This window comes from Podarcis muralis, chromosome 2 (genome assembly GCF_964188315.1).
Source record: "Podarcis muralis chromosome 2, rPodMur119.hap1.1, whole genome shotgun sequence".
Classification (NCBI taxonomy): domain Eukaryota; kingdom Metazoa; phylum Chordata; class Lepidosauria; order Squamata; family Lacertidae; genus Podarcis; species Podarcis muralis.
In genome coordinates this window covers 82,005,038-82,019,353 of record NC_135656.1, presented here as the reverse complement: position 1 = coordinate 82,019,353, position 14,316 = coordinate 82,005,038, and the positions used below count along the sequence as shown (strand labels likewise).

At 40.4% G+C, this 14,316-nt stretch overlaps 1 protein-coding gene across 8 annotated transcripts in view; it reads left to right on the top strand.

Annotated features, from left to right (window-relative positions):
- The window catches only part of TASOR (transcription activation suppressor), a 74,118-nt gene that overhangs the window by 15,505 nt on the left and 44,297 nt on the right, over positions 1 to 14,316 (top strand). For 7 of the 8 annotated variants that reach the window (XR_003705327.2, XR_003705326.2, XR_013391979.1 and 4 more), the window contains exons 9-15: positions 3,368 to 3,473; positions 3,731 to 3,831; positions 8,125 to 8,228; positions 8,546 to 8,618; positions 8,713 to 8,781; positions 10,288 to 10,971; positions 11,474 to 11,811. Coding sequence is in view for 5 of the 8 variants with exons in the window: in XM_028719089.2 (XP_028574922.2) it covers positions 3,368 to 3,473; positions 3,731 to 3,831; positions 8,125 to 8,228; positions 8,546 to 8,618; positions 8,713 to 8,781; positions 10,288 to 10,971; positions 11,474 to 11,811 (1,475 nt within the window). In the remaining 3 variants the exon portion in view is untranslated. The remainder of the gene's footprint in view (positions 1 to 3,367; positions 3,474 to 3,730; positions 3,832 to 8,124; positions 8,229 to 8,545; positions 8,619 to 8,712; positions 8,782 to 10,287; positions 10,972 to 11,473; positions 11,812 to 14,316) is intronic. The other variant, XM_028719088.2, reaches the window with a different exon arrangement.

Sequence of the window (14,316 nt, the reverse complement as noted above, 5' to 3'; positions counted from 1 at the left end):
AATACAAATAAAAACAAATAATACAATTGAATAAAAGAGTTTAAAAACAGTAATAAGTCTCTACTAATCTCAGAATGCCTGACATAATAGTGTCTCCACCTGTCCGTGAATGAAAATAAGGAAAGAGCATATACATACATCCCACAACTCCTGGGCAAATGCCAGGCCCTGCTCCTGGTAGATGACAATCTTGTCTATCTAAAGGAAGGAAACTGTAGCAGGGCCTTTTGGGTAGATTTTAAGGCTCTGGGGAGCTTGAGTGGAAAATAATCCCTGAGATCCCTGGGACCTAGATTTGTATATGGTTTTAACTAAAAAATCTGGGACCTAAAATTAAGCTTGGAAACAAAGTGTAAGCAATGCAGATGTGTCTAGGCTTGGTGTAATGTGTTCTTACCCTCACATACCTGTTAACAGTTGAGTAGTATTCTCTACCAGCTACATTTCCAGTCTTCTTCATCAGTCCATAATAGAGATTGTAGCTGTAGCTTACTTTGGAGCTCACCAAAGCATTAATGCTTCTTGTAGTGACATAGGTGGACCAACTGACATTCTTAGAATTTCCTTCTAGCCCCAGCTTCAACCTGAGAATCCAGGAGCAATGTTAATGGGTCTAGGAACACTCACAGCTTACAAATCTGCTCCTAAGTATGTGATCCTTTTCAAATATTAGTGTTTCTCAGGCTAACTGATCCACTGAGTCCTCTACTTGCATTTATTGTGTTCTACCTGGATTGGGTTTAGTTTTTTTTTATTCATCCAGTGTACCTCTAATCTCAGTGGCTCCTTTAGGAAAGCATCCACCTCACCTGGATTTGATGAAAATGAGAAAACAGAGCCAAGTGTCAGTTTACATTTGGTCTGTATTTTAGAGTTCCTCTGCTTTCAGGCGGTACTTGGGTGGTGTCAAAGGGCCCATGTTAAGCACTTGACTACTGAGCCATCCCTTCCAAAGGATTTGTTTCTTAATTGGCCTTGATATAGGAACGAAGAGCATTTTCAGCATTCACTGTTTTCCAGGTGTTTTATCCTATGGGCAAAGTGATATATTCTGGGCTTTCTAGGAGTTGCAAGATGCTCAAAACATGAGTGCTCAAAGCAGCATTGCTAGCTAACTCATGAGAAACCATCAGTGGAATCCAACAAAGCACTAAGTCTCTTGTTCTGTCAATGCAAAGATGTATTGCGCAATGGAATGTTCACCCTACCTTCTGCCTTCTCCCTAAACCTGTTCTAGGGGTTGCTCCAACCATCTGAAGCAGATTTGGAGAGAGTGGGGGATGTGCGCAGGGACACAAGTGGAAATCCTTGCACTGACAAGACACGGTAGTTGAATACCACCCCATGTAGCTAGACGCCTAAGCCTTGGCAGTGCATGCCGTCAGGAGGAATCTAGGTGTCCATTTATGCTGTAGTGAGCTTACTATGACCTGAAATGTAGGTCTGTTTTCCGTTCAGTGTCCTAATTGCTTTGTCCTCCAGTGGAAGCAGGATTGATCAAGAAGAGCAAAATGCCTTGCAATGAGCAAGAATGAAGAATATGAATGAAGCAGAATACGTGTTCCTCCTTTGTACCTGATGACCAGAGTTTGAAAACATTCCAGGCCACTCCAGTGGGTTCTTCCATTTTAGGACCTCATTGAAGGTCAGAACAGCCCAGAAGTGTTTGGATCCAGCAGCATCTCTTTGGAGGACAGACCACTGCAGGTTCAAAAAAGGCTCTCCTCATAATGAATGTCAGTCTGTTTTGAGTGGGAGCCTCATTGTCAGTCAGTAACAGCTCATAAACAGGAGTCCAAAAAGAAAGAAACGTAAGCTGGTTGGAGACCCAAAGACCTCAGAACTAAGTACCTTGACAGCTGTGTATGTGATTTAGTGCATGAAGTTCTGATGAAAATCCATCTCTGGGAAGAATATAAAGCTCATTCTGCATCCTAAACTTCTGAGAAGAGTCACAGTGGTTAAGCTATGGTGTACAGTTCTGATTTGTGGTGCATATGAACTGCTCAATTCAGATGTCATGGCAAGCTACAGTTATAATGAACCAGGAAGTGAATTGCAGCATGCAAGGGAATTCTGAGGAACAGTCCTTTCAACCAAACCATGGTTTGACCAGTTCAACCAAACCATGGTTTGACCAGTCTGCTGTGGCAACAACAGTGAAAGATAGCACATGTTGGTGGACATTTGCAAGACAGGCATATGAACATTGATGGACATTTTTACAAAGTGCAAGAAGGTTGACATCTTCAAGAAAAGCTGCCTTTAGGTAGAAAATCCTCTTAGGCATCTCCCACAAAGAGAATCCAATCAGGAAAGCTACTGTTCTTAAGCACCTTGGATGCCATTCCATTAAGTGGAAGGAGAGTAGTTAAACCTACATACACCATGGCATGAGCTTGGATTAGATAGCGAGGAAAGGGGGATGACCTTGTCATCAATCTTTATTTTGTTCTCTTTACTATTCACATCCCCCCTTTAAGCAGTTAGGTAGTTCTCAGCCACCATGTTCTTTGCTGCATGCTACTGATGCTAGGGTCATTAAAAAAAACTTTCTCTTGCTCTTTGGCATATGTTTGTAGTGCCAAACTGATACTCTTTGATGGGGTATACTTTCATCTAATGGATTGGAACTTTGTGGTAAATAATATTTCTCATCTTCATTATTTTCATCCACTGACACCCAAGCAGTGTGATTTGGCTATATAGTGTTCATCAGTTCTGGAATCTGCTGTGGTATTTTAGGGGAACCTATAAAATTCCGTATTAGACTGGGAGTTGTCACATGCAGAAATAGTGATTTCTCTTCTTGAAGTCCATTACTTTCCCAGCTTTGTAAATAAGTCTACAAAAGTCCTGAGTTTCTATATAGGCCATGGAGGAAAGGAAGCTTTCTGTATAAGCCCCTCAACTGTGTTCCTCCTCTGCCAGCCCATTTGGTAGAAGGCCAGTAGAAGGGTAGTTTCCTGAATTTCCATACTAGCCTGGAGGAAGGAGCTTTCTCTCCTCTGTGGCAAGCATAGAAACACTTCCCCTTCCTGCCCACTCACTTGCTGGGATGAAATTCTAGGTTGCTTATGGTTACCAGATGAGTTATTAAATGCAAGGCTGAGCTGTCAATTTCTTCATGTTACCAATGACACTTTTAACTTTTCATATCATTACTTTGGAGAAGGGACACTTGAAAATCCTTCTGCCACATCTAAAAAGAAACTTCCTCAAGAAAATTTAACTTCTCTGATCATGTCTGCAAAACCATCTCCTAATACAAGTTTTTGGGTATAAATGAATCCCATTTTAATTCATATCTTCAAAGCACCATTTTTATAAGAAGTATTACAAAGTACATTATTCTTTTTTCACATAGATAAGGCAAGCTACACCTTATGGAAAGGGCAGCTTTTAAACAGAGGGACGCTTGTATGCCATGCTGCTTTGAAATCAGAAATGCGTCCTTTGCTTCCCTGCAAACTGTAAGTATTAAACTTTAAAACACAGACCTGAAATCCTCATTTATTAGCCTAGATTATGTCAGATCTTGAAGGTCTGGGAACACTTCGGTTCTATGCATGATATGACCAGATTTTCTGTTGCTAGAAAGTGTGTTTCTATGCACACTTCCAACACTACTTCAAAAAATGATGTAAGAATTATAACCTTAGCTAAAAATGTGACCAATTGCTGCTGAGATAAAAAAACCCCTCAGATTTCTTTATTCTTTCATCTTTAGACCTGAAAAGCTCGATGTTGACATGGTTATGAACATTGAACACTTAAAGCACGTCTTTCCACGTGTGTTGCAGAAAGAAATATATTCAGGAGAAAGGGAAGGTAAAGTCTCTTCTAATTAAAGAAAAACATTATTTATCCAGATAAGTATTGTCCCTAATGGATGCCTTTCTGCATTCTTTTTGTTGCTCAAGTCACTGGCAAACTAGGGTGATAAAGCAGTAGGGTAGATTGTTGGAAAACAAGTGGCGAATACACCCAACTGAACAAAGGCTAGAGCTCATTTTAGAGCTCACTCGGTGGCATTGATGGTGGCAAAGATGCAATACATTTCCATCACTACTGCATCAACACAGTGTTGTTCAAGAGAACCATTTCAAGTAGTACTGAGTCTCTCTATGGACTTGCAGGAAGATCAGAGAACCCTTAACAGCTCACTGTTGCATTTACTAATCACTTGGCTGGTATTCATAGAATCATACAATTGTAGGATTGGAAGGGACCACAAGGTTCATCTAGTCCACCTCCTTGCAATGTAGGAATCTTTTGCCCAATTTGGGGCTAGAACCTACAATCCTGACATTAAGAGTCCCATGCTCTACCGACTGAGCTATCATTCACATCTGATCCAACTTGAGGGTTGAATGCCACAACTGCTGTAGAAGTAACGAAAGTAAGAGTCTAAGTCTGTCCACATCTTAGGCTGCAATACCTGAAATTCATCCAAGCAGATATTGCCAATGTTTTTGATGGGATAAGGCCCGCCATGTTTCTGCTCAACCAGTGCCTGTTGCAGTTGATAACATCTGATGGATGATTGGATCAGTTCAGAAGATAATTCATGCCTCATTGTGTCAAATCTGCCTAGAGGATGCAGCTGTGCAGGCACTCCTTAAGAATCTGCTTTAGCCCAAGTTGACTATGACTGGTCACAAATCTCTCTTTTGGGAGCAAATATCTTGGGATTATTGGATGAAACGGAGTATCTAAGACCTCTTTGAATCTGGATGCAGGACCAGTTTTGTCATTGAAACTGCCTTGGTCACCCTGGTACCAAAGTGACAGCTACAGGAGAGTATGACTTGTTGATCATTCTGGATTTCTTGGTTTTTGCTTCTTCAGTACCATCAGTCCCAGTATGCTTCTGAATTATGCTTTTGGATTGTCCATCTGGAATGTCGGTGGGAGGCACCATTTTGAGCTGGTTCTGCTCCTTCCTGGCATATATATTTTGGATAATGATGGTGGAGATGATCTTCATGCTGTTTAATGTCTTTGTGAATCTGCTGACAGAGGTTGTTGGCAGCCAGTTGCCATTAGTATCCTTGTGACACCCTGTTCTATTTCTCCTCAGCATCAAAATCCACAAAGACAGTGGAAGTGCTGAATTGGTGCCTTGGGTCTAATGGAGTAGATGAGGGCTAATACTGAAACTCAATCTAGACAAGATGGGATATACTGTTAGTGGGTGGTTAAGCGGATGTGTAAAGTTGTGTCTTGCCCACTTTTGATTAGGTTACACTTGTACACAGCTTTGTTTTTTCTTGGATCCAACCTTTACTTGTAAGCAGTTACCAGCGCTTTTGTAACATCCAGGTTAGATTACTGCAGTGTGTTGCTTGTAGCGCTGCTTTTGAAGATGGTTCATAAATTCTAAGTAGCTCAGAATACAGCAGGCAGACTGTTGATTTGAGTACACTGGCTTGAACATATATAAAACCATCTGAACATATTTAACACCAACTCTTTTCTTAGTGGCCTTCATAGATCAAAGGTCATTGTTACTTTAGGAACATAAAATGTGCTTTGTATAACTTGGTTTGCATTCAGTACAGTTTGGTATATTAAAAGTACAGCTTATTCAGACAATTATAAGCCAAATTTGCTTTTTAATTGTAAATGGAGTTACAAACAGATGAAGTGTAAGGAACTTGCTTGTTTCATTTTGCCAGTTTATGAGTAGTAGGCAGAAACCAGTAAAACCAGAAGAAACCATCATTATAGTAAAACAGGGAATATGTATTCTGAGAATGATTCTGTCTTCTCCAGCCTTCGGTGTGTGTTGAGAAGAAACGAAGTCTCCATGAATACTACATGAAATTTAATTAGTCTCATTTTATTTCGAAGGTTACCTAGATACCTGTTGATTGTGTGATCAAAGACAACAGACGCAGCAATTGGAGAAATAGAAAGTAAAATTTATTGCTGACAGCAATAGGTCCAGTGGAGTTCTCTCCCAAGGACTGGACCCCGATCATTTGTGCTCTGGGCTTATATACCTTTTCCCAAATAGCTTTAGGCATTACATATTCATAAACTGCAGCAAAATTAAATCAATAAGCTTGGACACCACCCTTCCTATATCCTCCTATGTCCATATAAAGATTACTTCTGCTTTCCATATAATTGCTCATTATATTAGTAACTACTCATACGCTGTTATCAGCGAGCAAAGCAAAAATCCCCGTTTGGCAGACAAAGCCCCCCAAAACCCCTCCTGTTATCAGACATCCTGTGTCCTATGTGGAAAGCACTCAACTTGGATATCCTGTTTCACTGAACGTTGGGTTATGATGACCGTCTCAGACTATCTCATGACTATGATGGATGTCTTCCTTGCAAATTGCAAATGCAGCTAAATGCATATATGTTTCTGCTAACACAGCAATAAGGCTAAGAGAAAGGCACAGCATTTGGCTTTTTAGAATTAGGCACATTAGGCACAATAAGGTAAAGTGAGGCACAACAATATATATATATATACGGCACAATGATATACCTGTATGCTTTCTTTAGGGGGCCTTGCCACAATTTTGTGAGGTGTTTCTACTTCATCATATTTATTATGGACTTCTAAAAACTGCACTTTCTCTTAAGTCCTTTGAGGCTTAGGCAAAAGCATAGAAACAAATCTACCAACTATGCCAACAAGAGGAAGCCCACAAGCAAATAAGGCACTGAATTCTTCTTCCTTCTCTTGTAACAGTGGCAGTGCCCTCCAAGAATCAGAAATGCATCTTCTTATTCTATCTGAGAGTTTTACTTAGTGTACAACAGGACATGCTTGCCCTCATTGTATACGATTTGCTACTATACATACTGTACTATAGTATATACTATACTATACTATACATGGCCCTACAGAAAAATCTTCCTGTTGACACAGCTTTTAGAAATCATTTTGGGGGTGTAAATATATGAAGACTTAAATAAGGTGTTTAACAATCATTCTAAAAGAAAATATTTCATCATCCAAACTTCCCCAATGTTTCCAGGGTTTCCTTTGGCAAAAAAAGAAGAAAGGTTTTGGGGTGGGGGTGGGGGAAAGTGTCCCTGCCCCAATTTTTTTCTAGCTTTCCCCCCAGGCCTTTATATTACTGTCCAGAGACCCTCTTCTAGATATCTATGCCACAATCTCTACACAGTAGAGATTGGGTTAATGGTGTCTGGGAGTAGGACCTCTTGTTTATGGAATGCCCTCTTGTGAGTGATGCATGGAATATGAAATGCCATCTCTGAACAGCTTGAGAATGACACCAACATTTCTTTTATTTTGATTGCAGGTGAAACTTTTTCCTAACAAATAATTTTAGTGGTTTGTGGTTTTGTATGCTCTACTTTTACTGATTTTTTAAAAAAAAATGTACATGAGAAAAAACGTTATTTTGGAGTAAACTTTATCGTTATCTGTTGTTTTTGTTACTCGTTGTTACGTCTTTCGTGAACTATTTTAAAATAGAAAACCAGTTTGGACATGTGTGTTTAAATAATATATAATGGCTTGGATCCTATGTAGTTCAAGCAGAAGGAAGATAACATGCAAGAGGACTTTCCCATCCCACCCCCATATGATCCGTATACACTCGAGTATAAGCCGACCCAAATAGAAGCCGAGGCTCCTCATTTTACCACAAAAAACTGGGAAAACTTACTGACTCAAGTATAAGCCGGTTCACCACACCACGAACCTGGTCTGCCGGAGTGTGTTCGTGCGTGCGCGCATGCGCACACGGCAGAGGGGGCTTCTCTCTCTCCCCCCAGCCCCTCCCGCACCCCTGCCTACCTAGGGTGCTGCCGAGAGGCAGAGGCTGGTGGCAGCAGTGGCGGAGGAAGAACAAGCAGCCCAAAAGGGCTGCTTTTGGGCTGGCTGCTCATTCCTTCTCCTCCGCCGACAACAGCCTCTGCCGCTCGCTTGGGTGGGACCCTCACTCAAGTATAAGCCGAGGGGGACTTTTTCAGCATAAAAAAATGTGCTTCAAAAGTCGGCTTATACACGAGTATATACGGCAGCTTCTGCTTGTGTTACTAAAACTCCAAGCCAATACAGAAAGATATTTGCTTGCTTTGTCTCTTGGCAGAAGGGACTAATAGATGCTTTTCTTTTTACATTTTCAGAGTACAGGAATGGAATGTATTGCAGTCTGTATGAAGTTGTGGAAAAGACTAGAACAGGAAGTAATTTGGAAGGTTTACTTCAAAAGCTAGAGACAGACAAACTAGTGAGTAGAGCATCTTTTCATAACTTTACTATGTGCATAGTTATTCCACTGAGAGAGGTTCTGAGAATAATTTGGTCAGTTCATATTTTATGAAAATACATCATGAGCAGACAAGTGCCTACCATCTTGCTTGTTGGATCAGGCCAACGGCCCATCTAGTTCAGCATCCTGTTCCCACAGTGGCTGACGAGATGCCTGTGGGAAGCCTTCAAGCTGGACATGGATGCAAGAGTGGGTGTTCCAAATTTAATATGCATTATCTAGAGTTAGGGGCATCATTTTTATGTTGTGTGAATTGTGTCAACTTCTTTTTTCAGGTTATTGTAAAACCACTTATAGACAGGGGATATCTCTTGCTGCTTTCTTCTTATCAAATGGCTTCCCCATATGGTATGCAACTTGTTTCTTCTTCAGCAATTCAGATTTGTTTCTTTTAATTAGCAGCTTCATTACTTTACGGTGTGCCTTTTTTTTCTTAATTCAGACAACAGAAAGCCTCACATTCTGCAGGCATTGTTTCTATTTCGGAATCCTAGAGGTGTTGTGACTTCAGGTAAGTTTTAATCTTTAATGTACCAATTTATTAACTGTTAAATGTGTTAAGTCCCAGTGCAACCATATAATAAGAAAAGTGTAAAAACCTTTAAAAATAATTCCATATATAAAAATGCAAAAATAAAAACAATTCTCTATTTAAAAATAAAGTCAGTAGTTCCGGTACAAGTTAATTGTTCTGGTAAAGATCTCCACTTAAAAGGTTTCTTGCTATTGATGCAGTAATAGCAGGGCTGGCCCATTCATGAGGCAAGGTGAGGCGACTGTCTCAGGTGGCAGGTTCCACAGGGGCAGGGAATCAGCCTCAAGAAATGTATCGCCTTCTATTGCTCCCGCGGTGGCAGCAGCAGCAGCAGCTTTAGTGCTATAGATCTGAAATTAGCTCTGGAAAGGCACAAAACCTGTATGTGTGCCTACTCCAGTGATCACCTGAAGATCTACTGTTACAGGTAAGCAGCACATCTTAAGCTGTGTTAGTAGAATACAGAGAACCTTGCCATAGAGCAATGCTGATGAGTAATGAGAAGAGATGCTGATGCTTTATTGCTGCTTGTCTGTTTGTGGTAGCAAGGAGGAGTACAGAGCAAATTACCTATGAATTATACGGTGTTAGAAAGTGGAAGCAGAAGGGGCCTAGGAGTATTTAGGTGCTTGAAACAACAGATGTGTAGAGATACAATGACATACCAGGCATGGAAGACAGAATAATTATTTGTTGTAAGCCACCCAGAGAACATTTTGTTGGGCAGCCTAAAAGCGCAGAAACTAAATAAAAAAGTTGGAGGAACTTCTGATAGTCTGAGAAGGAAGGTGGCTTCTGGAATTTGAATGGTCCATTAGATAAGAGCAGCATGCTTTCATTGCTGGGAAGGTGGATATGGTTGCCGCAACAATACAACACATTACAAATAATCATTAAAAGCACTACATAAAGCTTGTATGGAATTTTCCTGTTTAGAATCATTTAGAGTTGATACATACTCACCATTGGCTTAATCACAGAGGCAGGGAACCTGTAGCTCTAAATATGTCGCTTCACTACAAATTGCATCACCCTTGGCCATTAGAAATGCTGTAAGAAGACAACTGATAGCTCATAAAAGTTATACTCAAAATCATGAGATATTCTTAGATACAAATATGGGAAGAAAAAATATTTCTAATAGTCCTCTGCTAATGCAAATTGCTGTCTTATAATATAATTGGAATTTGCTTTTTAACCCCAAGTGAGTGTGGTTTAATGGCTAGGCCTTGGGGGGACAATGTTCAGATCCTTTACTCAGCCATGAAGTGGACTACAAGACTTTGTGTCTGTCACTATCATTCAGTTTAACCTATCTCAAGTTTTGAAGATAAAGTGGTGCAGGAGAACTGTATATACTATTTTAAACTCCTTGGGGGGCGGGAGATATAAGTTAAAATATGTATTAATAGTTGTGTTGCTTGCTTAAATGACTGATTTTTCTCTCTTGCAATTGTCTTTCTGCTTTTATTTTGAACACAGTTCTAAAAAATGAACAGAAAAGTGCAAATACGTTATTAACGCAGGAAGCCCATGTGGTCATGCCGGAATTTACAAGATTTATTCAGTCGCTACATTATGCTTATATTCATTCTCGTAAAGACACTAAAGTAGACTTAAATACTGCGGTGGAAAAGCATATAAATGACTATCTGAAGCGAAACAGTAAATTTAATAAAGAGTTCATTTTATATAATTATAGCACAATCTTGGATGAGAAAAAGCACCTATATCCTGCACCAAAAAACAAATCCAATATTGAAAGTGCCTTACGCAACTACATTTTTGGTTCAGAAACCTACCAGATGTCTGTTTCTAAAGCAAAAAAAATTATGGATGGAAATCGGAAGCCTCAGCAGTTTAGTCCTATTTCAGATTATGAAGCCACAGACGAGGAATCTGACTACAGAAAGAGAAAAGCTAGGAAAAGAAATGGTTCTAAATGTGAAACTGTAGTTGCCAAGAGAAAACCTGATGACCCTAGGGATTATGATCCAGAAAGTATCAAAAAGTTGATTAACTTAATCCATTGTACGAAGAAAAATGTAGATAGAGACTCTGACACGGAAGACAACAGAAATGAAAGCAGACTGCAAATTAAGATAGAGAGCCCACAGAAACATTTTAAAACTAGTGAGTCCTCAGAAAACATTTGTCAGCATGAAGGTAAGAGCTTTCGTAAGCTACTTTCGGTCTATGAAAACGTTGTTCTTTTAGTGTGGCTGCGGCTGTGCTCTGGAACTGCCTGTGTATTGAAATTAGGCAGGCACCTTCACTATACTGTTAGTTTCAGCTGGTCTATCCAGACACATGATTTCATTAGATTTGCATTAATGTTTTATTAATGTTTTTATGTATTGTTGTTTAGTCGTTTAGTCGTGTCCAACTCTTTGTGACCCCGTGGACCAGAGCACGCCAGGCACTCCTGTCTTCGGTTTTATGTATACTTCTTTTTAATTGCTTTGCATATTTTAGTCCTGTTCTATATAGAATTGAACCTGTGTACTACTTGTAGATACATTTTCTTTGAGCAAGCAGTTTATAAATTTTCTAAATTGTAATAATAATACTAATTGATTTGTATTGGCTATGTCAACTAACTAAAGGACGGCAAATAACTTTTAGCATAACTTCATGTTTTCCCCAATTCCCCTTCTTTGGTTTCTAGGGGGAAGAGCAACAGAATCACTTCTTTCAATTATACATGACCTTGGTGGACATGATACAGATCTGAGGCAGCAAAATGTTGCTAATACTCCCAGTAATGATGTATATGGTTTCCTAAAGCAGATTTCAGCAATAATTAATAAGCAAGATTCAGCAGAAAGCTATTCAGAGCAACAGGTTGAATACAACTCAATTCTGCCACAGATCAAGAACTTTCTTAATGCTTCACATGTTGAAAATGTTCAAAGCCCAAAGTTGGAAGTGAATGCATCATGCTTGCCTTATTCTTCTGACGTTTCTGCTAGTGAAGTAGACATTGATCATGCCCAACATTTAAAAGTAAGAATCTCTTTAAAAATATTAGAAACTGCTTCTAAAATTTCAGTGTATGCATTTGGTGTATATAAAATAGGGGTTCTTTTTAGCATTTGTATTTGTGGCTTCTGGATCTCCAGTTTGACTGTTACAATGGCCCAACTCCTGAAACAGTGAAAAGTAAAGGGGTAGATTGAACAAGACCAATGCTAAATTCTCTTATTCATGCAGTTCTGAATTATAGTAGTAGTGGGGGCAGGGGGCAGGGTAGGAAATAAGAATGGTATAAGGTTGAGGGTAGTTTGCCATGAAGAAGTTCTGCTGTAATGAACAGCTGCATTTGTGTCCATTGAATTTATACTTTGAGGTGGAAAAGCACTAACAGCTTTAACTGGAGACTGAAGAATAATCATCAACCTAGATGCTGTGTGTTCTCTCCCCTTCCCTATTCAGCATAAGTAATATTCTAGATGTATGCTCCCTGTGACTCTTTTGCTGATATGTGTGGGTATTTTAGTAATTTGGTTAAATAGTAAAATGAGAATTCCCTGGATGCCTAGATCCAGTTTTGGAGCAAGCACTCTTTGGTGATTAAGCCCCATCAGAGATTTACAATCACAAAACATTCAGCAAAATAAAGTGTGGAAATATACCTTTAAAATATTCCTTTCTAAGTTGTTCCCAAAGTTTCTCACTTCCCTTAGCATTGAAAAAGACCACATATTTGGTAAGTTAAAAATGATTTACCTACAAACTCTTCAAAGGTCAGCTTCATGTGCTTTTCCATAGAGTAGCAAGAAAAGACAGGCAGTTAAACTTAGTTTCAAAATTGGTAAATGTTTCGAAATTATTTGTATAGAAACACAAAGGTGGCTTGCTAAAGTCACACGGTCTAAGCTTGGAGCACCCAGCTTGGACATCCTTACTGGTCGGTTTCACATGGTGGAAAAAGAGGCAACAAAGGTTTTGATTACCCTTCCTCCCAAAGTGAGCAGGTATGACTTACCGAAGCCTAGCAGAACAGATATGGTTTTAACCCCTTCATGTTTTAATTAGACCGAGCATCTTGGTTATATGAGGCTGGATTTATCCCACACTCTGTTCTTTTTTTATGGAGAAGGGCATTTGATCTCAGTGACAAGTTTAATAAAATTTCCTTCCCCATTCATTAGCACTTAGGCACATGCATGACCGCCGAAACCCGGAAGTAACCTGTTCCAGTACTTGCGGGTTTTGGCGGTCCGTAACCCGAAAAAACACAACCTGAAGCGGCTGTAACCCGAAGTATGACTGTATAACCCCATCAAGAGCAGGCAAGCTCCCGTACATCCAGTCTAAGGAACCACCCACTTTGTTCACTCTTAACCAGTCCATTACGAGGCAAGACAACAATCCAGCACGCCAACTTCTACACCTGCAGATGTAAAGGAGAAGTAGAGTTTTCATAGTGCTGATAACATACTCCAGACCTCCAGATACTCGGTGGTTTCATGTGGATGTTAAACAGCACAGGGATAAAATTGAGCCCTGAGGAATCCTGCATTGAAGCATTCTGGAGCTGAAAGGCATCCCCCAAACATCACCCTCTGGAAAGAACCATCCAAGGACCAGAACCAACACAAAGTGGTGGCACCTACCCCTAACCAGAACAGCAACTCTAGGGAGGATGTCATGGTCAGTGGTATCGAAGGCTGCTGAGAAGTTGAGAAGAGGAACACATTTCCTCTGCCTCTCTCCCAACAGAGGTCATCATACAAGGTGACCAAAACAGTTTCTGTGCCAAAACTGGGCCTAAACCCCGATTGAAATGGATCTAGAAAATCGGTTTCCTCCCAGAGCACCCGGATCTGGGGCACAGCCACCTGCTCAAGAACCTTGTCCAAGAAGGGGAGATTGGCAACTGGCCAGTAGTTACTTAGATTTTCTGAACCCAGGGAGGGTTTCTGAACCCAGAGAGGGTTTCTACCACTACCTCCTTCAAGCAAGCAGGACCCCACCCCCTCTTACAAGGAGGCGTTAATCACCTCCCTACTAGTTTTTATCAGCCAAGAAGGAGAAGAGTTCAAAGTGCAATTGGTCAGCACTTATCAATCCAAGCACCTTGTCCACGTCCTCAAGCTTTACTAACTGAAACTCGTCCAACAGAAGAGAACTAGATAGTGCTCTGGAAACCCCTTGAGATTCATCTGCTGTAATAGAGTCAAGATCCTGGTGGATGCAAGTGATTTTGTCCTCAAAATGCTGTGCAAACGAAGTCACAGCAAGCCACCATCTGTTCCACCACCTCCAGGCCAGACTGTAAGAGGCCCCACGCTACCTGGAAAAGCTACCAAATGGCACAATGAGGTTGCGATGGAGGCATCAAAGTGTGCCGCCTTTGCTGATTTCACTGCCCCTAGGTAGGCTTTATTATGAGCCCTCACCAGTGTTTGATTACATTCAACCCATGTTTTTCTCTTATGTCCGAGCCATCTCCCAGCTTGTTTCTGTTGGGAAACTGCCAGGGAGATATTGTCCATCATGGCCCCA